The 27054-nt window shown below is 37.5% G+C and overlaps 1 protein-coding gene across 2 annotated transcripts in view; it reads right to left on the bottom strand.

Moving 5' to 3' along the window:
- Positions 1–27054, bottom strand: part of COL22A1 (collagen type XXII alpha 1 chain) — a 321826-nt gene that overhangs the window by 59698 nt on the left and 235074 nt on the right. For both annotated transcript variants that reach the window (XM_063451032.1, XM_063451033.1), the window contains exons 34-40: positions 23198–23251; positions 22854–22907; positions 19127–19180; positions 17469–17522; positions 15268–15321; positions 9147–9251; positions 8862–8906 (exon numbers count right to left, since the gene is read on the bottom strand). In XM_063451032.1, coding sequence (XP_063307102.1) covers positions 8862–8906; positions 9147–9251; positions 15268–15321; positions 17469–17522; positions 19127–19180; positions 22854–22907; positions 23198–23251 — 420 coding nt within the window. The remainder of the gene's footprint in view (positions 1–8861; positions 8907–9146; positions 9252–15267; positions 15322–17468; positions 17523–19126; positions 19181–22853; positions 22908–23197; positions 23252–27054) is intronic.

Below are 27054 nucleotides of genomic sequence, written 5' to 3'. Positions count from 1 at the left end.
TTCTAAATACTTTCATTAGTCCCTGGCCTTATCTTATAGTTAGGATAGCCTTATGCCTATCCCACGCATGCTTAAACTCCTTTACTGTGTTAACCTCTACCACTTCAGCTGGAAGGCTATTCCATGCATCCACTACCCTCTCAGTAAAGTAATACTTCCTGATATTATTTTTAAACCTTTGTCCCTCTAATTTAAGACTATGTCCTCTTGTTGTGGTAGTTTTTCTTCTTTTAAATATAGTCTCCTCCTTTACTGTGTTGATTCCCTTTATGTATTTAAATGATTCTATCATATCCCCCCTGTCTCGTCTTTCCTCCAAGCTATACATGTTAAGATCCTTTAACCTTTCCTGGTAAGTTTTATCCTGCAATCCATGAACCAGTTTAGTAGCCCTTCTTTGAACTCTCTCTAAGGTATCAATATCCTTCTGAAGATAGGGTCTCCAGTACTGTGTACAGTACTCCAAGTGAGGTCTCACCAGTGTTCTGTACAATGGCATGAGCACTTCCCTCTTTCTACTGCTAATACCTCTCCCTATACAACCAAGCATTCTGCTAGCATTTCCTGCTGCTCTATTACATTGTCTGCCTACCTTTAAGTCATCAGAAATAATCACCCCTAAATCCCTTTCCTCAGATGTTGAGGTTAGGACTCTATCAAATATTCTGTACTCTGCCCTTGGGTTTTTATGTCCAAGATGCATTATCTTGCACTTATCCACATTAAATGTCAGTTGCCACAACTCTGACCATTTTTCTAGTTTACCTAAATCATTTTCCATTTGGCTTATCCCTCCGGGAACATCAACCCTGTTACATATCTTAGTATCATCCGCAAAAAGACACACCTTACCATCAAGACCTTCTGCAATATCACTAATAAAAATATTAAAGAGAATGGGTCCAAGTACAGATCCCTGAGGTACCCCACTGGTGACAAGCCCAAGCTTCGAATATACTGCATTGACTACAACCCTCTGTTGCCTGTCACTCAGCCACTGCCTTACCCATTCAACAATATTGGAATCCAAACTCAAAGATTGTAGTTTATTGATAAGCCTTCTATGTGCAACAGTGTCAAAAGCCTTACTGAAATCTAGGTAAGCAATGTCTACTGCACCACCCTGATCTATAATTTTAGTTACCCAATCAAAAAAAAAAATAAGATTAGTTTGGCATGATCTCCCTGAAGTAAACCCATGTTGTCTCTGATCTTGAAATCCATGTGTTTTTAGATGTTCAACAATCCTATCCTTTAACATGGTTTCCATCACTTTCCCCACTACTGAAGTAAGGCTTACTGGCCTATAGTTGCCCGACTCCTCCCTATTACCTTTCTTGTGAATGGGCACAACATTCGCCAACTTCCAATCTTCTGGGACTATTCCTGTTATCAATGATTGGTTAAATAAATCTGTTAATGGTTTTGCTAGTACACCACTAAGCTCTTTTAATAGCTTTGGGTGTATTTCATCAGGTCCCATTGACTTATTTGTCTTTACTTTTGACAGTTGAAATAGAACCTCTTCCTCTGTAAACTCACATGTAATAAATGACTCATTTATCCTTTTTCTTAACTGAGGTCCCTTTCCTTCATTTTCATCTGTAAATACCGAACAAAAATATTCATTGAGGCAGTCAGCTAGACCTTTATCCTCATCTACATACCTTCCTTCTTTTGTTTTTAATCTAACTAATCCTTGTTTTACTTTTCTTTTCTCATTTATGTATCTAAAAAAAGTTTTGTCCCCATTTTTTACTGACTGTGCTATTTTCTCTTCTGTGTGTGATTTGGAAGCTCTTATAACTTGCTTAGCCTCTTTCTGCCTAATCTTATAGGTCATTCTGTCTTCCTCACTCTGGGTTTTTTTATAATTACTAAATGCTAACTTTTTGTTTTTTACTATTTTGGCCACATCTGCGGAGTACCACAGTGGTTTCTTGAATTTTTTGCTTTTACTGACAAGCCTAATGCAATTTTCTGTTGCCTTCAGTAGTGCAACTTTTAAATAATCCCATTTCTTTTGGACTCCATTTAAATTGCTCCAGTCTGATAATGACTCCTTTACACATATTCTAATTTTAGAAAAGTCTGTTTTTCTAAAGTCTAAAACTTTTGTTTTTGTGTGGTGTGACTCAGTCACTGTTCTTATATTAAACCACACTGACTGATGATCACTGGATCCTAAACGTTCACCTACAGTAATATCTGATACCAAATCTCCATTTGTTAACACTAAATCTAGTATGGCCTCTTTACGAGTTGGCTCCTCAACGACTTGTTTTAGAGACAATCCCAGTAGGGAGTTTAGAATATGTGTGCTCCTGGCACAAGTAGCTATTTTTGTTTTCCAATTCACATCAGGAAGATTAAAGTCACCCATGATGATAACTTCCCCCTTCATTTTCATTTTAGCTATTTCTTCAACTAGTAGATTATCTAACTCTTCAATTTGTCCTGATTACCAAATTCTATCGTAACCCAAACAGACTCTATGTTCACCTCACTAACCTTTATTAGGCTAGATTTTATGCTATCCTTTACATACAGGGCCATCCCTCCCCCTTTCTTGCCTTCCCTGTCTTTTCTATATAAAGAGTACCCTGGTATTGCTATGTCCCAGTCATTTTTCTCATTATACCATGTCTCAGTAACAGCGACTAAATCTACACTATCAGTTGCCATTATTGCCACAAGTTCATGGATCTTATTCCCTAAACTGCGAGCATTTGTAGACATGACTCTAAGCTTATCATTTTTTTAACACACTTGCTACAGGCACCTTCTGTCCTTGTTTTGGGGGACAATTGGATTGATGTTTTATCACCCTTTTGCCCCCCCCTCCTAGTTTAAATACATCCTAGCAAAACCTCTGAACTGCTCACTGAGAACATTTGTTCCCTTTTGAGAAAGATGCAAACCATCTTTTTTGTACAGTTTATTTCCATTCCAAACAGAGCTACCATGAGCAATAAAGCCAAATCCTTGCTCCCGACACCATTCACCAAGCCACAAGCCACCATTAGTCTGAGGATGGTAAGAGTAGGAAAAGGACAATTTAACCATTTGTTTGGACCATCTCAGAGCAAAGGCCCTCCAGAAGCGAGAAACAAATTGACTACCCCTGTCAGATACAATTTGTTCCGGTATGCCATGTAGACGGAATATCTCTCTGGTGAAAATCGTAGCTAATTCTGCTGAGGGGAGTTTCCTCAGGGGTATGAAATGAGCCATCTTAGAAAACCTATCTACGACCATGAGTATGAACGTATGTCCATTGGAAGAGGGAAGTTCTACTATAAAATTAATAGACAAGTTGTACCAGGGTTTAGTGGGTATGGGTAAAGGTTGGAACAATCCACATGGCACCTGGTGAATGGTCTTGTTGGCTGCACAAGTGTCACAAGCAAGCGCATAGTCCTTAATATCCCTCTTTAGGGAAAGCCACCAGAAGTCATGAGTTACAAGATTGGTGGTCTTGGTTATACCTGGATGTCCGGCGGGTTTGCTGTCATGACATAAAGACATAACTTTCTGTCTGATAGTAGGGGTAACAAATAGTTTATCACTAGGCTTGTCTTCAGGGGACTCAGATTGAGTAGCTATGATGCGACTTAACATTGAAGAGGATACAGATGCGGAAATTACCATTGTGGCTATGATTCTTTCTGGGGGAATAATAAAACGTAATCTGCCCTCTCCTCTTCACTCACATCGAATTGCCTGGACAAAGAATCAGCTTTGGCATTGTGTTGTCCAGGTCTATAAGTAATTATAAAAGCAGGGTAGCTGAGGCATCAGGAACTCCTCCCCAGAATTACATTAACTGGAATGTGAAGGGAGCTGTCTATATCTACTTTATATATTGCCTGTTACAGCTTCTTCTTGAGGCAATGTGACAACCAACTGAAGTCATGTCTGGTGTCACAATCCATTGTGTTGCCAATCAATATGACAACCAGGGGAGGGTTGTCAACTTTTGGCCCTGGAAGGGTGGTTATGTGCCAATGAACAATGTTTTTGGCATATGTAATCCAGAGATCTCTGGCCAGGTTATTCCGTGAACAAAGTCCAAATGGCAAAATTAGAGTGGTCCAGAGGGAATTGACCTCCCCGCCCCCTATGCCAGCCCTCCCAGAGTACCAGGCACATCACACAGAAGTTAACCCTGGGAAAAGGTGCACAGATATGCTACCGAAAATCTTACTCCTAAATTTTATAACATTTTGGAATATTTTAAGCATATGTTGCTGGAACAAAATAAATTAATTCAATAAGTGTTTCTCTTAGATATGTCTATTTGGTTTCTTAATTCTACATATTTATTCATAAAATATTTTACCAGGTATATATGGTCATCGTTAACGTTTTTCCATTATTTACAGTAGAGTAGACATCGACAATTAACTAAGCCTTGTAAAACCATGTTTCAAGATAGTATATTAATTAAAATTTTAGCTACATCTTGGACACAGTCTTGTGCAAAAGTCAGTTAATCAGTATGTGAGAGCTTCATTCTTAAATGCTTCATTTTTCAAACTTGACTTTACATGATAAACACTTAAAAGAAGAGATTTTGCTATATTACGTCAATCCGATGTTAAAAATAGAAATAACTGTGTAGTGCGCAGTAAAGATAACATTTGTGACAAAGTGGAATAAAGTGCAGCTTTTTACTTTAAAGTTGTTTGTATACATAAAAAATTAGGTCAGATTCGGAAAAGACATAAAATGATACATGTGCAGTATTTCTGCTATAGGAATAAATAGGATCAACGTGTGCAACTTACTGTGCATCCAAGAGGGCTCCACTCACTTTCATTCAAGTAAGTAGAAACACTAATGCTTTCAAATAAAGTAAAGGGACACTATAGGCACCAGAACAACTACAGCTTATTGAATTTGTTGTGGTGAGCAGAATCATTACCTTCAGGCTTTTTGCTGTAAACACTGTCTTTTGTCAGAGAAAATGCAGTGTTTATATCACAGCCTAGTGATAACTTCACTGGCCACTCCTCAGATGGCTGTTAGAGATCCTTCATGGGTCATGGCTGCCTAAAATGCTTCCAAACATTCAGTGTCCCCTCCCTCTGCATGCAGACACTGAACTTTCCTCATAGAGATTCATTGATCAATTCATCTCTATGAGGCGATGCTGATTGGCCAGGGCTGTGTTTGAATCATGCTGGCTCTGCCCCTGATCTGCCTCTTTGTCAGTCTCAGCACATCCTATGGGGAAGCATTGTGATTGGATCAGGCTACCACTTCTGCTGATGTCAGCAGCCTGCTTTCTGGGGGGGGGGGGGGTGAGGGGGGAGGGCAAACAGCATGCAGAGTTACAGCTTCTGGCTTAAATACAGTTAGAGTTTGCTATATTTATGTAGCCATGAGGGGTGGTTTTAACACTATAGGGTCAGGAATACATGTTTGTGTTCCTGACCCTATAGTGATCCTTTAATATGGGTAAGTACATTTATGCATGGACATTGAATGTGCACATACTGATCAGCTACAAAATTAAAACCGGTGACAGGTGAAGTGAATAGCATTGATTATATAATTACAATGGCAACTGTCAAGGTATATTAGGCAGTAAGTGAACAGTCAGTTCTTGAATTTCATGTGTTGGAAGCAGGAAAAATGGTCACGTGAAAAGATCTGAGTGACTTTGACAAGGACCAAATAGTGATGGCTAGACGACATGGGTGAAAGCATCTAAAGCATGTCAAGTCTTGTGGGGCGTTCCCAGTATGCAGTGATTAGTACCTACCACTGCTGAAAACACCTTCAATGGGACATTAGCATCACAGCTGAATCATGAAGCAATGCAAGACGGTTGCCTTGTCTGATGAATGGCTTTTTCTTTTAGATGAGGCGGATGGCCAGGTGCATGGGCATCCTATCTTTCTGAACGCTCATTCAGTACTTACTAAATGCTCATTCATTACTGTGGTGCCACCTCCTCCTTTACTGCTTGTTTCAGTTGGTGTTCCCAAAGGCTCTATTCTTGGTCCTCTTTTGTGCTCTATCTACACTGCTTCTCTTGGTAACCGTATTAACTCCTTTGGATTTCAGTGCCATCTATATGCTGATGATACACAGCTTTACCTCTCCTCCCCTGATATTTCTCCTGCTCTCTTGAATCATGTCACAAATTTCTGTCTCTAACAGGATGTCTTCCTGTTTTCTATTACTTAATCTTTCTAAAACTGAGGTTCACATTTTTCCTCCCTCAAATATTCCTTTTTCATCAATCTCTCTGCAAGTCAATGGCACACCTATCACCCAACCCCACAAGATCAATGCATTTGTGTTATTTTCCACTTTGTGTCTTTTTCTCACATCCAGTCTGTCTCTAAACTCTTACTTCAACATAGGCCTCTTATCTATCAATCTCTACCCTCTCCGACATGCTGTTACTTCTCTTGTGTGTCTTTACCCCTTCCTCATAGATTGTAAGCTTGTTTGAGCAGGTCCTTCTTCTCCTCTTGTCTTTGCTTTATTATGTATGGAAGACTTGTTGTCAAATATCCCCATTTTTTAATTGTAAAGATGCTACAGAATATGTTGTCGCTATATAAATAATGATAATAATATTAATATTAGAAAGGTGGTTTTATTGTTGTGACTTATTAGTGTATGTGCAGTGCTTCTCCCATATCTTTAAAGGGAGGTGAAATCTCAAGCACCACCTGGTTAAAACAGATATCACCAGCGTCATGAGAATTTGCTCCAGTAAATATGCATTTTTTTCTTATATTATTTATATATAATATTTAAAAAGTTTGACTTTAAAATCATGTTTTGTTTTTGTTACATCATCTACAAGACTTGCACAGAAACCCCTTAAAGGACCTACTTGTTTTCCTGGCACTATAGTGCCCTGAGGGTGCCCCCACCCTCATGGTCCCCCTCCCGCCGGGATCTAGGGGGTGGAAGGGGTTAAACTTACCTCTTTCTCCAGCGCCAGGCGGGGGACTCTCCTCCTCCTCTCCTCCTTTTCTCCTCCTTTTCTCCTCCTTTTCTCCTCCTCCTCTCCTCTTCCTCGGCTGAATGTGCATGCGCGGCAGGAGCTGTGCGTGCATTCAGCCAGTCCACAGGAAAGCATTCACAATGCTTTCCTATGGACGCTGGCGTCTTCTCACTGTGAAAATCACAGTGAGAAGCGCGGAAGCGCCTCTAGCGGCTGTCAATGAGACAGCCACTAGAGGCTGGATGAACCCTATTATAAACAAAGCAGTTTCTCTGAAACTGCTATGTTTATAGAAAAAAGGGTTAATCCTAGCTGGACCTGGCACCCAGACCACGCCATTAAGCTGAAGTGGTCTGGGTGCCTATAGTGGTCCTTTAACCCCTTAAGGACACACGACATGTGTGACATGTCATAATTCCCTTTTATTCCAGAAGTTTGGTCCTTAAGGGGTTAACCCAATTAATTGAATGCCTTTGAGTCTTTGGAAGAATCGATTAATTCATCTATTATATACTGAATGCGAACAGGTAATAAAATTATCCCTAGAAGTTCCCTAATGTCTGCAAATCCTCAAATGTACACAGACGACACTGTAATCTATGCAAGCAAATCGCAGCTTGAGGCTGTGCTCCAAGACCAGTAGAAAAGTGGATCACAAAAAACAAACTCCTCCTAAACACTGACAAAACTGTCACAATGATCTTTGGAACAGTACCTAAATTACACAAATTACACAATTCCCACCTATCCATCAAAACAAAATCAAATAGTACCCTGACCACAGTCCATTCTTTCAAATACTTGGGTATTATGTTAGACCCCAATCTATCTGTTGGCCTCCACATAGAAAAATGTGCATCTAAACTTTATCCAAAACTAGGTGCCCTGTACAGAAACAAATCCTGCCTAAGCCCTACAGTAAAGGAAAAGATTGTACAGCAAATGCTGATGCCAATCATTGATTATGGGAATGTAGTATATGCACCTGCACACACACAAACACAACTTAATAAACTTAATACATTGTATAACTCGTTCTGCTGATTTGTGCTACATTGTAATTACATGACCCACCTTTGTGACATGCTAAAAGAACTAAACTGGCTGTCGCTGGAATCCAGACGCACCCTTCATCTTTCCAGCCTTGTGTTTAAGAACATCTCTGAGAAGCTTCCACCCTACCTGAGCAAAATGCTCTCCCAGGCTGTTCAAACCTCCTATAACCTCCGATCCAGTACCTGCACTTTATTTAGTCTACCTCAATACAAAAAGAAAGCACCCCGATCCTCCTTTTCCTACAGAGCGCCGCAAATGTGGAATGACCTCACGCACACTGTCAAGTCTTCCCCAGGCCTAAAATACTTTAAGACTCTTCTCTACATACCTCAAAACAGAATGCAACTGTCATGGTTGATTATATATTTCTTACCTGTGCTATGTTAAATTTTGTATAGATTGTATATCAATATTGTTTTTGTATTTTATTTTACCCTATTGTATCAATGCAATGTTTTGTGGACCCAGGACACACTTGAAAATGAGAGAAATCTCAATGTATCTTTCCGGGTAAAATATTTAATAAATACATCATAAGCCATCCTTATCCTCAAACTGCTTGGCATTTGGTCACAGTACAGCAATCCGTAAGAAAATATCTAACAGAGGGCATTTTTTATAATCCGGACTAATTATTACAATGTGTGTTTTTACACCAGAACTGTGTAATGTATAAATACTAACATTCAATCAGACGTGTGAAAGTATGCTAATATTTCCACTGGCACCAAACTAGAACAGAAAGCAAAACACTGACTAACTCAGTATTAGACTGAATGCGTAATGAGGTAAAAGAAAATGGCTGCTTTATTACCCATTGTTTATTGCTTACCTTCATCCCTGAATGCCCTGCGGGACCCGTTAAGCCACGTTCCCCCTAGACAAAATGAAAAAAGATAAATAGAAATGTAAATGCTTTTGTTCTTTACTGGTAGCGGGAAACGGGCACATTCCAGCAATTTCCTAAAATATATCTGCAGCTAGAGATTGATAAATAGAAATACAGATTTATAAAGAGACAGACATAGATACATACAGACAGAAAACATATACAGTGCATTAAAAAGCATAAACTAAACACATGAATGTAAATGATGCATAGAATAAAGAAACTCACTGGCTGGCCATCTCTCCCTTTGCCTGGTAGTCCTGGTAGTCCGGCTAGACCCATTTCTCCCGGAGGTCCAGGCAATCCAACCTTTCCTTCTCTGCCGGGTTCACCCTAAAGTTTTAGTTATAACAATAAAATAAAGTTAATGCGATATTAAAGTAACAAAGTTAAATGTTCCATGACTGAATATTGCGATTTTACAAAATATATATACACATAATAAAAAGAAAACATTTTGAAATTGGACATTGTAAGATGTAAATGAAAGAATTTAGATGTTTCCAGTACAATAGTAAAAACAATCTGTATCCATAACCCGAGTGTCGGGAATACATATTGTACTTGTGCTTTCCCTTTATTCCTTAAAAGTTGTATTTATGATTACGTATGGACTACATTCTCTTATATATAGCTATCATATAAAAGCTCATAGTCGTACTTAGTTTCCAGTACAGAAGACTCACAAGTTCACTTACTAAAGTGAGAATTAAAGTGAATCTCAAATTTAAGGCAAAACTCGCTGAATTGGAAACATTAGTCAGCTTTGCTTGCAGCTCAGAACACTTTGAATGCTCACTTTATAACTCTGATAGAGTTTTCATTAGGTGCCACAAATTGCGTAGTGGTTGACAGTGCAGCTGACAGTTGTTTCTGTCACAATCAGTCCAATAACATTGTGCATTACATATTCCTAAATGAGTGATAAGTTGGCGATTATATGGTAGTGCCACAAGCTAGGGCACCTCACATCAAGGCATCTCAAGGCAAAATCTTGCAGTAAGGTGAATTGTTAATCGTATTATTGTTATTATTATTACTGGTAGTTTTATAGCACCAGCATATTCCATAGCGCTTTACAAGCTTTACAATACAGGGTGTATTCGTTAATAAATAGTATGTGTTTGTGGGGAAGTTTCAATAACCAACCATCTAAACTACTCCAAATTGGAACATGGACACAGCGTAAAACTTCAAAGTAAGAAAAAAAACTGAATGGCTGCGTCTCAAATGTGCCCCTTTAACATCCACATATACCTGGCAAAGGTACATACGGGGGTATTGCTGTACTCAGATGACATAGCTGAGCAACATATGAAGTATTATACAGTCATAGCACACATAAGGTTTGTAAAATATACTGTGCAAACTCACTTTGTGTGTCAAAAAGGCAGAAAAAATGCTTATTACCACTACACTTGGTACAAGCTAGCGGAAACATTATCCCACACTAAGGTTCAAAATATGCCTTTTGAAATACCCTGGGATGTGTTCTTTAAGAAATGGTATGCCTGTATGGTGTAGTTGTAATATGTAGCCTGCTCAAGTGCTCCAAAGTGGAGCGCGGACGCATCAAAACCCTCCATGAAAATTCACACTTAAAAACGTAAACTTGTCACGTCTCTTTTACAGCACTGTAACTTCACAAAATATTGCCAAAGACTTACAATGGGGGTGTCATTTTACTCAGAAGACTTAGCTGAGTATAATATGGGGTTTTTGAACTTAGTGGCACATATGAAATATACAAAATGCCCAGCACAAATGTAATGCTTATGGAAAAAGTGCCCAAAATATTTTTTTACTTTGGCATATATTGGGGAAAAAGAGGGGGCATGTTAAGGCACAATATGCACCATATGAGATACCCTGGAGTGTCTACTTTTACAAATGGTAGGCCTTTGTGGGTTTTTTTTGAACAGTCAAACTGTTATAATACCCCAAATGGAAGCATAGGCTCATTAAATCTGTCTCTCAAAATTCTACTGTGAATACTGAAAAGGACAGCTTCACGAAATAGTGCCAAAGACATACAAAGGAGGTGTCATTTTACTCAGCAGATGTAACTGAACACAAAATAAAACTTTGTACAGGAATAGCACACACCAACTTTACAAAATACACATGAGAAATTCTTTGTTTTAAGTTTGTGGGCCAAAAAAGAAAAACACAATTTTACTCCAATATTTAGCAGAGGTTGGCAGTGAAATGACTACGTAGAAAGTGTCAAAACAACCTTAGGTAAATAGCCTGTGATGTCTACTTTATATAAATATATACTTTTGTGTGGCAATTTTGTTTTCTTTTATGGCTATTAAGCTTACAAGACAAACATACCAAATTCTAAAATCGCTCCACATTAAAAGTTTATTTTACTCCTTGTGCTTTGTGACCTGTAACTACCAAAAAAAACTTAAAATCCCAGACACGTTATATATTCTGTAAATCAGAACAACTAAATGAATTTATGTTTAATTACTTTCTTTAACCTGCACTAATTATGCACACATTATTATTGCAAAAACTGTACAAAAAACACAATTTTGTTGTTTTTTTTGCATTTTTCTGTATTTTTTTTCGATAATAAATAAGCATTTATATATATATATATATATATATATATATATATATATATATATATATATATATATGTTACATCAAATTAAAGCCCTTTCTGTCCTTTAAAAAACAGTATATAATATGTGTCGGTGCAATAAACGAGATAGATGCAAATTGCAGTTGAACGCAAACAGCAAGAAAATGCAAAAATTGCTTGTGTCATTAAGCGTAAGACAAGCTTCTGAAGCTGTGTCCTTAAGGGGTTAAATAGGTTTTTCCTTGACGAGGCAGGTGGGATCACACATTAATGGCCATTGGAGTGAAACTAAAAAAACTCAGTTCTTTGAATGTACATAGGAATTTGAAAGAGTGCAAAGGTAATTTTTTCCTTTGGTTTTTATTGTTTGTATTGGGGCTGATCTGTGCTATGGTCATTGTATTGGTTAAACCCCCATTGAGTCACTTACCTGAATCCATGTGATATATAACTATACAGAACTAGCGGATACAAAAATTACCAAAACTGTATAAAAATGTATTAAAATACATAAATCTCACATTTTGTCTTTTAAGGAAATTTGCTCATGAACAATCCTTGAAACTATTATGCAAACAGGTTTCATTCACGATGGCTAACTAAAATATTAGCTTATAGACAACACTCCAGGGTACGGTGGGACAGGAGCAAACATTATATTAAATAGACTTGCACCAGCATGGAGTGATGTCATTCTAACTCTGGTCATTTACTGCATTTCTCTACGGTAAAAAAACTATTATAAGTTCAATTATACATCCTCCAAAATGCACTATATTGTCATTTTTCACCACTTTCATTGCAACGGGCTGTAATGTAGAAAACTGTATGCCTAATAGAGCTGAACAAAATTGTTTAGCTCTAGGAATTGGCTGTGCTCTCCCTGAGACATGTCCAAGTCCTCATTATTTGTGCGGAACGCAGCGTAAGAGTTTATGAAAAGCTCCTTGTTCTCTTGAGGGTTGAGGCAACGAGGACAAAGATTATATTGTTAAACCCTCATATTTTCAAAATGATACAATCTGGATGAGTAGCCATTACGTACTGCTTGGCTCATATCCATATATTATGCTAAAAGTGGTATATTTTATTGATGGCCGTGGTAACAGGTTGATTGACTCGGCAACAGGATAAAATGGGTCAAAATGTTTCTAGATGACTAAGCAAACACATTGCTGATTTGCCCAGGAATGACTCAAACGATGAGACAAAAAATGAATTTACCCATTTTTCGTATTATTTGTATTGTTTTAAAATAAAAACTACATACGATGAGACATCCAATTTTTTTTTATGAATAGAGGAAGCAGCTATTTTGTATTAGAAACATAAAATGTAGTTATTGTGATTGCAGTTATTTTTAGCAAACGATATCATATGGAAAAAATTGTAGAAACCACTGGGATTTATTTATTAACCAAATTCCGATAAAAAGCCAAGAAAAAATAACAAAAAAATAGAATATGCTCTCTAGCTCGTATCTGCACTGCTGGAAGCGCAATCAACTCCAATACACTTGATTATCTTTATAATAAAATACAGTGTAGTCATAATATGGATAAAATGACCACGCACATACACAGTGTAAGAGTGTGCGAATCATGGATTACTACATTTGTATAGGTCCAGCACCTGTGTAAATATTCATTCGAGAGACTAAGACCTTCTCTGCAGTCCCCTATACTGGACTATGTTATATTATAACCTGGACTAGCTATACACATATATTTGTGGCTCCATCGACATTCAATTTATTCTTGATTTTTCCCTCTTTCCATGAATCTTTCCTTTACCTTACAGTTATGATTGTCACTTCAAATTTGATTTTGAATAAGAAAAAAAAAGATAAAAATTACAAATAAAAAATAAAAAGGAAAAAAGAGAGAAGAAATGACCATAAAAATTATAAATTAAAAAAAAGTATGAAATGCAAAAAAACTAGGCAGAAATTAGTGTTTTTAATTACATATATTAAGCAGTCCTGCACGGAAACATGTAATTATCAAATGATTCTCATATACAATTTACTGCCGATTATCAATGGTTGTACTTTTAGTTGTAATGATAGGTTTTCCTTTTCCTTCATTTTGCTGCTATTAAGAAACTCTGTTTCTTTAAACTCATTCTAAAATAGAAAATAAGCACATTACAAAAAATATGTTTTTGGAAAAAAAACTTTCTAACTCCATTATACTCACAGCTTGATTATTTTATCGTTATATTTTGCATTCCTTTAAATAATGATCAAACTATCTGTAGCAAGGTTCGGATTTCCTGTCCAGCAGTAGGGTCCCATCCATGGATTGATTTATGTGCTTGTCACAGTCAGGTGCTGATAAGTCAACATTTTCTAAAATGTCTGTAAAATTAGCGACTTTCACCTGTTTCCATGCTACAACATTTTACTGATAATGCTTGTAAGTTATGGCCGTTATAAGTTCTCCATAAGTCTTCCACAAAGTCTAAAATCAGTCAATAAATGCTAACTCCGTGCTTGATGATAACATTGGGTTGGATAAAGTAACTACCGTAACTCATTACATTTTACACATAGTTTAGCAACATTTGGAAAAGATAAGTGTGTTTAAAGTGGCTCTGGAGCATGTAGCCAGTCCATGAAGGCTGAGCATTGTAAATGCTGCCTTTTTCAGAGAGAAGGCAGTGTTTATACTGCTGCATACGTACATCTCCAATAGATGCCAATAGATGGACTTCCTGGATGAGGTGCTCTAATCTTTGCAGGACCCATGTTCAGCGTACTGAATGATCCTCATTGAGAAAATGTTGATTTACTAAATGTGGTGATTTTCCATGCATGTGCAATAGGCTCCCAATGCTTCCCAATGGGATTAAAGATCTCTGCTAAGGTGGTGGAGTGGCACATGGAGAGGTTGTGGTAAGGAATTGTTAAAAAGACTTGGTTTTAAATATTTTGTGTGTATCAATGGTGGCTGAGGTCATTAATGTACATCCGTACAATCCTTTTTTATTTCAGCATCTGTAATTGAATCCCTTTGTCTGAAACCCAGATTTTTGAGTAATTTCTATATTTTTTTAAAACACTATGGACAAAGGCACAATGTAATAACCATTCATTTATGTTGGTATATTCTGCAATTTGAAATAGTTTTTATGACTATATGCTTGGGTTTCACTTTAAACAGCATCAAATTGAATGTTTGCATTGTGGTAGCCTAATCATAAAGATAGAAAGTTAGTCGGCTGTACATAATTTTGACCTTACTACAATGCTATGTTCTAATAAAGATAAAAAGCTCCAAACATCAAGCATTCAGTCACTCTGTAAACACCTGGACACTATGGTGTGTGTATGTGCGTGAAGCAAACATCTTGATATGTACTATTGCAGATAATACCAAGCGGAATATAACCACGTCATTAACATGATTTGTGACTGACAGAGCATTTCACGAGCCCCTGATACCGGGTTCTCCAGACCATACTATCCTCACTGTTCAAGCTTAACTGCTTTTCATGTAGAGCAAAGGTTAGTGAGATACTCACAATAAAATTCCCACAATAATCAGGAAAACCGACCAAGAAATTAAACAACACTTTACTGAATGTCCACTTCCTCTTTCAACACAAATGTGAGCAGATCGAAGAGAGTGAGAAGGCAGAAAACATTTTATCTATTTGGTTTCAACTTCATGCACTGAGTGAGAAATAATATACTGTCTTTCAAAGTTTGTACTATAACATTTTATTCATAGAAATGCAATTTATCATTACCTTCTCTCCCCTTTGTCCATCTTTCCCTGGTGGGCCAGCATCTCCTGGAATTCCCTGTAAAGTGAACATTGTAGTATAGGTCATATTGTAATAGTGGGAACCACATTAACAAAATTATTCGGATTATTTAGAATTCAAAGAATTCACATGCATTTACACATTTATCTATTTCATGTTCACTAGGAAAGCAACACCTTTTCTCCTAAACAAATACAGTGGTCTATGGCAATGATGAACGTACCACTGATTTTACTGTAATCGATGAATACATTAATCATAAAACAGGAAATGATCAACATAAATTGTCATTTGGATTCATCCACAGAGCCCCAGTCCTGGGATATGTTTATGCTCTGGGTTTAGAAAGCATACTTATTGACCTTTTGGTTGGTTGACATTTAATTAACTAGCACAGTCTTTGAATTCTTTTTTCTTCAAAGACACAAATGACTAAAATTAAAATACAGAGACCTATGTTGTGTCTAGCGTCCATATTTACTTAATTTCATGTTCTGATTATTCATTTGGCATTCCTTATACAATATTATAATCAAGCGTAGATATATATTGGGTTTACAAACAAGAAACAAAGTATTCACTGCCTGTATTTACTGATCCCTTTTTTAGAATATTTTTTACTGCAGAACATTTTCTTCAGAAAGGTAAAATAAATCACTAAATGCTGCCTGCATATCACGGTGCCATAAAAATCTTTATCTGAAAACATAAAACAGCAAAATGCTGATTTTACAACAGATTAACAGATTACACAGACCTCCAAGTATGGCGGTACTAGAGAGATGGGCAGCAGGCAAGTAACGATATGATGTAAACAAACATGAAATGTATTGCTTTGATGAATAATATATGTATAGCGTTAGGAGCTGTTATTTGGTAAAGTAAATGTGTCATGACAGATATGCTTCAAATGATTTAGTGAATTTTGTTTCATGTGAAAAATACACAAATATAGCAGAAAAAAGAATTGAATGAATAACTAATCTACTACTGATAATGTAGCCAGAATTCCACGGTTTTGTTCAACTCAGCTTCCCTGAATATTTAAAGGGACACTCTAAGCACCATGTCAGTCCAAACTCATCGGATAGGTAATGATTCACAGAGTTCCATGGTCCCTGTATCCCTGCCCAGAGAGTCTTATAACTTTAGGAATTCACAAAAACCCCACCATTCTAAGACTGTTCCTCCTGGCATTGTAAAGTCAATGCAAATAATGCAAGACAAAGGATACAATATTCCCATTGAAAGAAAAATGAAAACTTTGCTATAACCGTCAGTGTGTGCAAAAAAAAGTAAATAAATGATAAAAATCCCTAGACCAAATATCTCATTTTCAATTATATTTCTTACTAGAATGAATAAAATCAATGTAAATATTTGAACAGTTCTACCCATTGATTAAAATGAAGCGTGACTCATTGCAAAGCTTGGTGTTCTATTAATGGAATACATTATTCTACTGTAAAAAGCTTGTTGCCTAGATTATGAATATGTTAATCACCCAGTCACAAAGATCCACTTGCATTTTATAAATAAAGGTTTTGTCAAAGTTATAAAAAAAAGCTTATACTGGAGAAACATAACATAGTTAGGCAACCTTCACTTTTCCATCACTGAAGGAAAACACTGAATGTCACCTATAATTGTTATGCTCAATTGTATTTAGATTGTGATCCAGTTCAGTCCTGGCATAGACAAGGCACACACTGCATGGGATTGGAAGGTGATAACCATGTCCATTAACATATTAGATGCAAGACATAGGGTGTTCTTTTTACTGAATGACAAGCATAATGGGTGTTGTTTGAGTGTTTGATTTTTCTTCTACTGACATCAATTTGTTTGGTTACGATGATTAACAGGAAGCCAAGATGGAAGCTCTCATTCCTAGGATACAGGTAAATAAAGTAATGTGGATTCCCTACATTTTTTTCTTAATTTTCAGACCTCACAAATGCATATTCACTGTTTACAAGATATATAGGGGTAATAATCATTAGGTTTATTCTATGAGACAATCATTTCTATGAATTTTTGTATGAACTGGTTATGAAAATATTTCACATTTTTATTTTGTGTAACCGTTTAACAGTTGAATGTATTGTCAACATGTCAATCAAGCAAAACATGTTTTTATGTCAGCAGTACAAACATGCATTTAGTTCTAGGATATCACTTACCACATTTCCCGGCAAGCCACGCAAACCTGGTGGGCCAAGTGGACCCGGTGGACCCTATTAAAGTAAATGAAGATATATGTCAAGTTCAACAAATAGCTACAATTCTACAAATCGTCTGCAGCTCACGCCACTTCTGGAATGTCCGACCAACAAAGTATTCTAATCTTATAATGTTCTAGGGCTTTTAAGTAACCTCAAGAGAAGGCCTTGACGATTTATGCTAAGAAGGTAGGAGACATTTTCAACTGAGTAACAAAGGTATATGAGATCAGCATGCATGCAGCAGAGTACACTGGGAGATGGTTCCAGAGATATTAATACAAGTAAAAGCCTTCATTTTAAATGTGTGGTGATCTTGAAAACCCTGGAATATAACAATGTCTCCCAATCTGGCAGATTGTCGAGTGAGGAGAAGAATTGACAGCTGTACTTTTTTCCAGAACACTTTGCATAGTTTACTCATACTGGTCACAAAAGGATGGGGGACACTAAAATCACTAGAACCATTACAGCTCTTGGTAAACGTATTGCCTCTTTTTGATTCCACTACCACCTGTATGCTGATGACACTCAGATATACCTCTCCTCCCCAGGACCTCTCCCCTGCCGTCCTGCAACGTGTCACTGCTTGCCTTTCTTCCATCTCTGACTGGATGTCCTCACGCTTTCTGAAACTCAATCTCTCTAAAAATGAACTCCTTGTCTTTCCTCCTCCTAATACTGATCCTCCTCTCTCGCTCTCCCTTCAAGTCGGTGATATCCACATAAGTCCATCCCTGCAAGCGTGCTGTCTTGGCGTCATACTTGACTCTGGTCTCACATCCAGTTTGTTGCCAAGTCCTGTAGGTTCCAACTCAAAAACATAGCCCGCATCTTTCTTACACAAGAGCTTGTCCATGCTCTAGTAATTCCCCGCATGGATTACCGTAACCCTCTCCTGATTGGTCTCCCCAAAAGCCGTATTCCCCCGCTACAGTCTGTAATGAATGCTGCAGCTAGACTGATTTTCCTCTCTAGTCAGTCCTCTCACACCTCACTCCTCTGCCAGTCCTTACATTGGCTCCCTGTATCCTATAGGAGTCAATTCAAAGTGCTAACCCATACATTTAAAGCACTGAACAATTCTAGCCCCTCTTATATCTCTTCACTGATCCATAGGTATGCCCCTCCTCGTTCCCTCCACTTTGCCCGTGACCACCTCCTGACCGCTGCTCGCACCCATACGGCCAACTCGCGCTTGCAGGACCTCTCGCGGGTGGCTCCTTTCCTATGGAATAGCCTGCCTACTGCCATCAGACTCTCCCCTAGTCTTCAATCATTTAAGAAGGGCCTTAAAACCCATCTCTTCAGGAAAGCTTATGGCCTCCCAGAGTAATCTCTACCTTACATACCTGTCTCTTGCTCTCTCCTATGGGACAGCGCTTTACTCTCTCCTCCAGCTCTGCTTCACTCCCTATTTTAAACTCTGCCTTTTTTACACTAAATGTTGCAACTAGTTATTACAATACCCCAAGTACATGAAATGGGGTGAGTTGAGGTTAACCAAGAACCTTAAAATAGTTTCACCCACTGGTTCTGGAATTGTATTTTACTTATTACATATGATATTAAAGCATAATTTACAAATCATCAAATACTGTAAACCCATTAATACGTACACTGTCTCCTTTAAATCCAAATTCTCCCTTCAGTCCTGCATCTCCTTTTGATCCCTGCAAAAAAGAAAACATTTACATTATTTACGTCACTCAGACGGCCACTAGAGGTGCTTCCTGGGTAAGTGCTGCACAACATGCAGCACTGATGTTCAGCGTCTCCATGCTCTGTATGGAGATGCTGGCTTTCCCCATAGAGAGGCATTGATTCAATTCATCTCTATGAGGAGATGATGATTGACCAAGCCTCTCCCCCTCCCCCACCTCCTGGCTGAGATCACCACAATTGACAATCTCAGAAAATACAATCCTTTTTTGGATTGGTTGAGATTGTCAATTTTGATTATCTCATCTAAGGTGGAGGATTTGGGGCGGGGCCAGCTGAGACAGAACTGTGTGGTGCTGGAACAAAAACAAGTTTTTAACTTGTTTAACCCCTTAAGGACACATGACATGTGTGACATGTCATGATTCCCTTTTATGAGGTCCTTAAGGGGTTAAGGTGGGGCCAAGCACCTAAATAATATTTTTAACACTATAGGGTCAAGCATATATGTTTGTGTTTCTGACCCTACAGTGTTCTTTAACCCCCTTAAAGATAAATATAACTGAAAATTCTAATTGGACAGTATAGTCATTTTAAACATCTAAACAATGGTTAACTGGGAATAATGCTTATTACTATGCTCTATAATTACATTACCAGAGTTAGAAGCTAATTCAGAGATCAAGAAAAAACATTTATTAGATTTTTTACCCAGTTCATATCTGACATCATTATGTAACCATTTATGTGACTTACTACTCCTCATTACAATTGTATATGAGGCTCTGTGATTGCGTTACACAATGAAACTCTTAAGGAAGATTCATTTTATTTGTTTTATGAAATAGATTTGTATTAATCACCGTTGTAACATATTACTTTATCCGCTATTCAACTCAGGATCATATTAAAATAATGCTGAAAACCACAGGGTAAATATATATATATATATATATATATATATATATATATATATATATATATATATGTTTATTTGAAAGTTGCCTTCCTTGGATAAGCTTAAGAAGTAAATAAGATACACTAGGGAAGGAACGACAGGAGGATATAATCCTGCTTTCAAATTGGTAATAAATAAGTGAAGATGGATTGAACGTGGAGACTTGACAGGCCTCTTGCTTTTATTAATGCAGGGCTTATTAATTCACATCCCCAGATTCCGTCGTGAGTCAGGCACCGCACTTAGAATACAAAGTCCTATAATTTAAAGCGGTTTACAGCAACAGTCATGTATAATACTGCACAATACTGTCTCTCTCTCAAAAAAAAAAAATATATATATAATCAACACACGTTGTAAATTTCTATAGATTGCATGTTTCCAAGTGACATGCTACAGTGACGCACACAAGATCACTGAAGATCTAAACAGTAAGTAGTGGAAGAGGTTTGGTCGAATTGCTTTTGGTTAATATACCTGTTACAATATTAGTGAGTAATAGTGTGTTTGTGAAAATGTAACTGTATCTGTATGTCTATCCATAGTTTGTCATCCCCTCACAATTTAACTGTGAACGATTCCTACATTGTCAATACAATCCCCTCTAATATTTTTATAAGTAATTTTACTTTAAATGTGCAACAGATCATGTTTAAAAGTGTCTCAGGAATATAATTGGAGTGCATTGGATGAAATCACTTTTTCCTTGGTTACCGATGAGTATTTATTTGCACTAAGCTGTGGTGTACAGTACAGTATTTACTACTCGAGTCATTTGGTTTATTAGGTATCATGGTCAAATCTTATCCCCAGCACAAAAGATCTCCTGAACACAATGCCCTGTTACTAGGGGCTGTAGAAGTGAAATAAAAAAATACTGGCCACTGTGCAATGCCTGGGAGATTGGTAAACACAATCTGTCGGTTCATATTTTTAAACTTAGATGATCAGATCTCAAACAAATCTTTAAAGTAGACATGTTGACTAAGCTGCCATTCAAGGTCGTGGTCTAAAGCCTAGGATTAAAAAATGTTTTTTTTTATTCTTATGTATATGTGAAAAGGTTCTAAAAACCTATCTTGAAAAATAACATTACCAGATATGTAATGCGTGTTATGCATTGCGAGATGCCATGCACATTGATTCATGTAGACAGTGCCACTCACATCCGTGTTTGGAAACATTTGGGTGAGTTTATATGCACAGGGATGAGACATTAATCTGGCCCCGCCATCACTGCAAGGTGCACATGGACAGCGTTGAGGCAGAGCGCAGTGAGTTCAGCAGCCCCCCGCTACAGTCAGGAAGAGATGCTACTCCAGGTCTCCCAGGAACAGGTAGGGAGACTGTCTGAATCTCAAAAATACCCAAAATATAATAATAATTTGTGCATATGCGTGTATGTGTGTGTGATAATATGTATGTATATTTATTTACATTTGAGAATACATGTGTGTATGTGAGTTTGTTTGTTTGTGTGTGTGTTTGTGTATATATTTGAGAATACATGTGTGTATGTGAGTGTGTTTGTTTGTGTGTGTGTATATATTTAATAATATATTAATATTTGAGAATACATGTGTGCATGTGTGTATTATTATTATTTTTGGAGGCGGCAGAGGATGCTTCTCTACAGGTGCTTTAAAAGTAAATCCAGCCCTGTTTGATGGCCCTGTGGGTGTGGAAGTAACAGCTGTGTGGCTCTAACAGAGTCATTCCGGGTGCTGTCAATGTGCTCATGATTTCTGTGTGAGAGATGGGTCCCGGACCGCCACCCGGACACACATCCTGTTCCATTCTGTGCCTTGGCTTCTGATATCCAGTACTCTTTTTACAATTCTTGTTTAGTTTTTCTTGTTTTTTCTGGTTTTCTATTCTATGTCTAGTTTCCTTTATTCTGTTCCTGGAATTCCCAGTCTCCCGCATTCCTTTAAATGTTTTTTTTTTGTTGCCACACCCATTCCTTTGCCATTGAATCCTTTTGTTTCAGTCTGTTCCTGCTAGCAGTGGTCTCAGTTTCTCTGCTCCTTTCTTTGCAGGTAAGTACTGTGTGTGTTTTATTGTTGTATATGGTGATGCATATCTAGGCAGTTAGGACCCACCATAATTGGAGTAGTTTGGAACAGTGGTGGGCTGCATACATCTTGGCCATTTATGTATGTCTAAATCTCCAATGTTTATTACGTATATAGTACTTAGTTATGTCTCATATCTCTTATATTATGTTTTGCCTTGTATCTCTTGTCCTATTTTGTCTTGTATTCCCAGTTCATGTACAGTTATATCCTGTCCTGTCCATGTCCTGTTCATGTTTCCCTCATGTATTGTGTACATGTTCTAGGTTCTGCTTTCTGTCCTGTTCTGTGTTTCTCTAGTCTTGTCTTATCTTGTTTGGTACCTTTTCTAGTCTTACCTTATTTTCTAGTACTGGATACATATCTGCATAATATTTAGCTCCTGGCATCCGCTAAGCTGCATCAGGGCTCTGGTATGTGGCTGCACAAACCCTTGCGCTCAGCTCCAGGGGGCATGTGATTACCCTACACCAGACCCTGATTGTCCATTTCCATGCTGAGACTCCTATCTTTATCATGCACACAGGGGTCCCGGTATTCCGACCGTCACCCGTGACACCAGGACAGACATGTATAAGGGGATTTACCTCGCTTCATGTTTTTAAAGATTCCTATGTCATAAAATACATAATTGAGAACAAAGCTACATACCGTAGGACCTACAGGACCTTGGGGACCTTCTATTCCAGCTACTCCTTGTGGTCCCTAAAAGTAAAAGGAAAAATTGATTTTCATATATCGATCTTAGATGTGACAAAAAAAGTTATGAAAAACTCCCCAAGAGAGAAAATATAATACACTGTGTGCAATGCATAGAGTTAGTTTAGTGCAATAATCCAGAGAAAAATATAAGTAATATAATATAATGTCATCCACTATTGCTCTTTGTATAGAACTTTTTCTTACTTTTAAACTTTGAGTTTATATTAATACAATATTTCTTGCTGTCATGTTTTTCTATCATTAGAAAATGTGATTTAACAAGTTAAGCTTACTCTTTCTCCCGTATCTCCTTGCTCTCCCTTTTCGCCTTTCTCACCCGGTAAGCCCTAAAATAAAAGACATGGATGCTTTGTTAAACACAACAGACATCCGGATAAATCACACGTCTCAAAACAAACAATAATCAACTCTGTCATCTGACATGCTGTTCACATTAATCGGGTTAAAACAATCAGTCCTACAGATTAGTGTGAGCACTAACTTTAAAATATTTATTTGTAATAATCACATAATGGTTTGACATGTGTTCGATGTCGTGGTGGCCATTTTGGAATTGTTTCGCTATTAGTAAACCTCCTATCAAGGTCATGTTGTTAATGTTGGCTGAAGGAAAGCAGGCATTTTGTGTTGGTATTGTAGGAAAAAATATGTTTCAAATGCTATATGATGCAGATTGCCCACTGTACCTACATGATGTTCAAGCTAATATATAGTTTTTTTTTTTTTTACCAATATATATATATATATATATCTTAACAGATTAAAAACAATGAACACAAAGTAAAGGCAGTTTTCAGTGCTCACATATTTTAAAAGAAATTAAACTGTTCAAATAAACTTTCGTTTAGTTGTGTTATATTATGTTATTTAAAAGTCTAATCTGTTGAGATATATTTTACAGAGGTGGAGCTTGTTCCACACTCTCCTGTTTTAGCCAGTACTGACATCCAGCGGGCATCCATAACAATCCCATTGGAGGCATTTCTTTTGAGATTGTATTTCATGGCATGATGGCGCCATTACATGGTTACATAGCTGAAAAGAGACTTGCGTCCATCAAGTTCAGCCTTCATCACATATGTTTTTGCTGTTGATCCAAAAGAAGGCAAAAAACCCAGTCTGTAGCACTTCCAATTGTGCAAGAAACTAGGAAAAAATCCCTTCTTGACCCCAAAATAGCAGTCAGATGTCTCCTTGAATCAAGCAGCTATTACCCCACTAATTAGAAATGATATCCCTGTATGTTATGTTTTTGCAAGTATTTATCCAATTGCAGTTTAAACATCTGTATTGACTCTGATAAAACCACCTCTTCAGGCAGAGAATTCCATATCCTTATTGCTCTAACTGTAAAAAAAACTTTTACCTTGTAGAATTTGAAAATACCGACTGTTGAATTTAGCCCTTCTTATGAAACTGATATACTGGGAGTCTCAGCAAACAGAAGCAGTGCGAGTCAGTCTCTCTAGCATCACACATGGCATATCAGTAATGGTACTGCTGCACTGAACTGTACCTCACATCATTCTCAAGCACATCGGGACTGCCGTATTCTTAAATAGCACTAACCCTAACCTTTGTAGTCCTTACATCTATGCCACAAATGCTAAAGAAGTAAGAAAAACAAAATAAAACAAACAATATTTTTAGTTATACTTTTGCCTTGCACAATGTGTAGATAATTTTAGAATTGTGTATAATTTTTTTTGCCCAAGTTTACGTTTTTTGGAATTTTAGGCAGTCATCTGATTGTATGAATTCTGTAACTCTTGATAGTGATATGACTGAATTATGAAGCAACCGAAACAGAAAATGGACAAGCTAGTGCTGTTGTTTGTGTTTTTGTGTTACACCTGTGGCCACCAAAAATACGATTGATGGTTAGGTTACATCCACTAAATCAAATAAATACATAAATAAATAAGAAATAAACCAGTATCAGCAGGACCGCTGCATTGACAAAACTCAATTGGACCAAATAAGTTTAGTTTTTTTGGACAATATTATTTGACCAAACCATATTTTTATAACATGCACAAGTCTAGATAATATTGTAATTAACATTCATGTCTTTAAGTGTCTTTGAACTCCTACATTAATGGGGAAACCCGTTACTGTCCAAATAACTGCTTGACCGATGGAAAAATGTGAAATAGGAAGGTTGAATTTCCACTAATCATTCAAACAATTACAATATTCTCTAAGTTGGTTGGCTAATGTAATATCGCTACACTTATGACAATACAATTTTGTCCTTTAGGACAATATTTCTAAATAATTTCTGGCGAAACAAATTTCCCTATTGGAATCCATTCATAAAATAGGATTTTAGGTATAAATTTTAACGCAAGCTGTTTCTTGCATTGGAGTGATACATAGTTATACATTCCCTTACATGATTAGAATCCCAGAGTGTGCTGCGTCTATTGACTATTCATTGGATTCTCAATAAAAGGTCGGAGAAGAAATATGTTCTTTCTTGTGCTGGAGACTGAGACGATATTACCTACATTTGCATGTACGGTGTGCGAAGATGAGGTAAGATGATTCAGAACTCTGAGGTATGTTTTCTCGATTAGAGACATGCATTGTATCCAATTCCAAAAGATTAGGAATGAGAACCTGATTCTCTTGGAATTGATGGAATACATTAAAGTGTGACCCAGGTCCCACAATTTTAGTTTTACAGGTCTGATTCTTTGGGCCATCGTACGAATCTTGGTGCCTTAAGCATTAACAATTTTTTCACTTTTCTCATTTATGTTACAATGATGGAACAATTCTTTACATTGGTAAACACCTGCTTGTTATTTGTTATTTGTGCTGTAGACTATTTACTTTGTCGTTCCAATCATCAATAGCACCGATCGTTATCGTCATCCCTGTGGTAGGTTAATGATGATTAACCTAGAGGCTGGTTGTATGCCACAGGAAATGTTCGTGCTGGCTGTGTGCCACAGGAATATCACAAATATCAGAAATGTTAAAGGTAGCCAGCAACGCTTTATAAACACTTTACGTTTTTTAAATCTCACTAATGGTGGTCTTATTAATATAACACAATTAGCTTAAAGGACCACTATAGTGCCAGGAAAACAAACTCGTTTTCCTGGCACTATAGGTTCATTAGGTCCCCCCACACCCTCAGGCCCCCCCTCTCGCTGGGCTGAAGAGGTTAAACCCCCTTCAGCCACTTACCTTTCTCCAGCGCGGGGCTCCCTCTGTGCTGGGGAACTCTCCACCCCTGCCGACGTCAGATCCGAATGCGGATGCATTCAAACCGCCCATAGGAAAGTATTACTCAGTGCTTTCCTATGGACGTCCAGCATCTTCTCATTGTGATTTTTACAGTGAGAATCACGGAAGTGCCTCTAGCGGCTGTCAGTGAGACAGCCACTAGAGGCTTGATTAAACCTCAGTGAAACATAGCAGTTTCTCTGAAACTGCTATGTTTTCAACTGCAGAGTTAAAACTAGAGGGACCTGGCACCCAGACCACTTCATTGAGCTGAAGTGGTCTGGGTGCCTATAGTGGTCCTTTAAAGGAACACTGTATAAAGTTCCATACCATTTTTTTCTTAATTGTTATAGGGCCTCCTTTTTTGTGTTTTAAAGAGCAAGTAAATTAACCTGTTACTTAGCTGGAACACAGCGCTGATAAAGCTTCTTTTCTGCAGCCTCGTCCGCCTAAAGTGATTTTATCAGACTTGTTTAATCAAATGCTTCTCGTTGAGAAGCATTGAATCCAGTGCTACTGTATGAGAAGCACTGATTGAACTGTCAATGTCCCCATGCAATGTTTGAGGACGTTGAACATTAGAAACCAAGTTGGAGTGGTTTCTCCTTGTGGAAGCACCATCTAGTGGCTGTCAGTGTAACAGTCACTAGAGGTGTTTAGCCGTGCAATGTAAATGTTAGTGTATTTCGAAAACTGCAATGTTTTGCATTTTGGGAGCAGGGGGTCTGCACACACAGACCAGTAAAAATAAATGGTTTATAGTGTCCCTCTATAAACAGGAATCTCAATGCACAATATATAGATTTCTCTTTTACAATTTCAGCTTTTCTTTGTGATGTCACCCATATCAGAAATTTTAAACATATTAAAATAATGTGCTTTAACTCTGGAA

The sequence above is a fragment of the Pelobates fuscus genome, chromosome 4 (assembly GCF_036172605.1).
Source record: "Pelobates fuscus isolate aPelFus1 chromosome 4, aPelFus1.pri, whole genome shotgun sequence".
NCBI classification, from domain to species: Eukaryota; Metazoa; Chordata; class Amphibia; order Anura; family Pelobatidae; genus Pelobates; species Pelobates fuscus.
The sequence above is the reverse complement of the archived record's forward strand: the minus strand, read 5'-3'. Positions and strand labels throughout refer to the sequence as shown.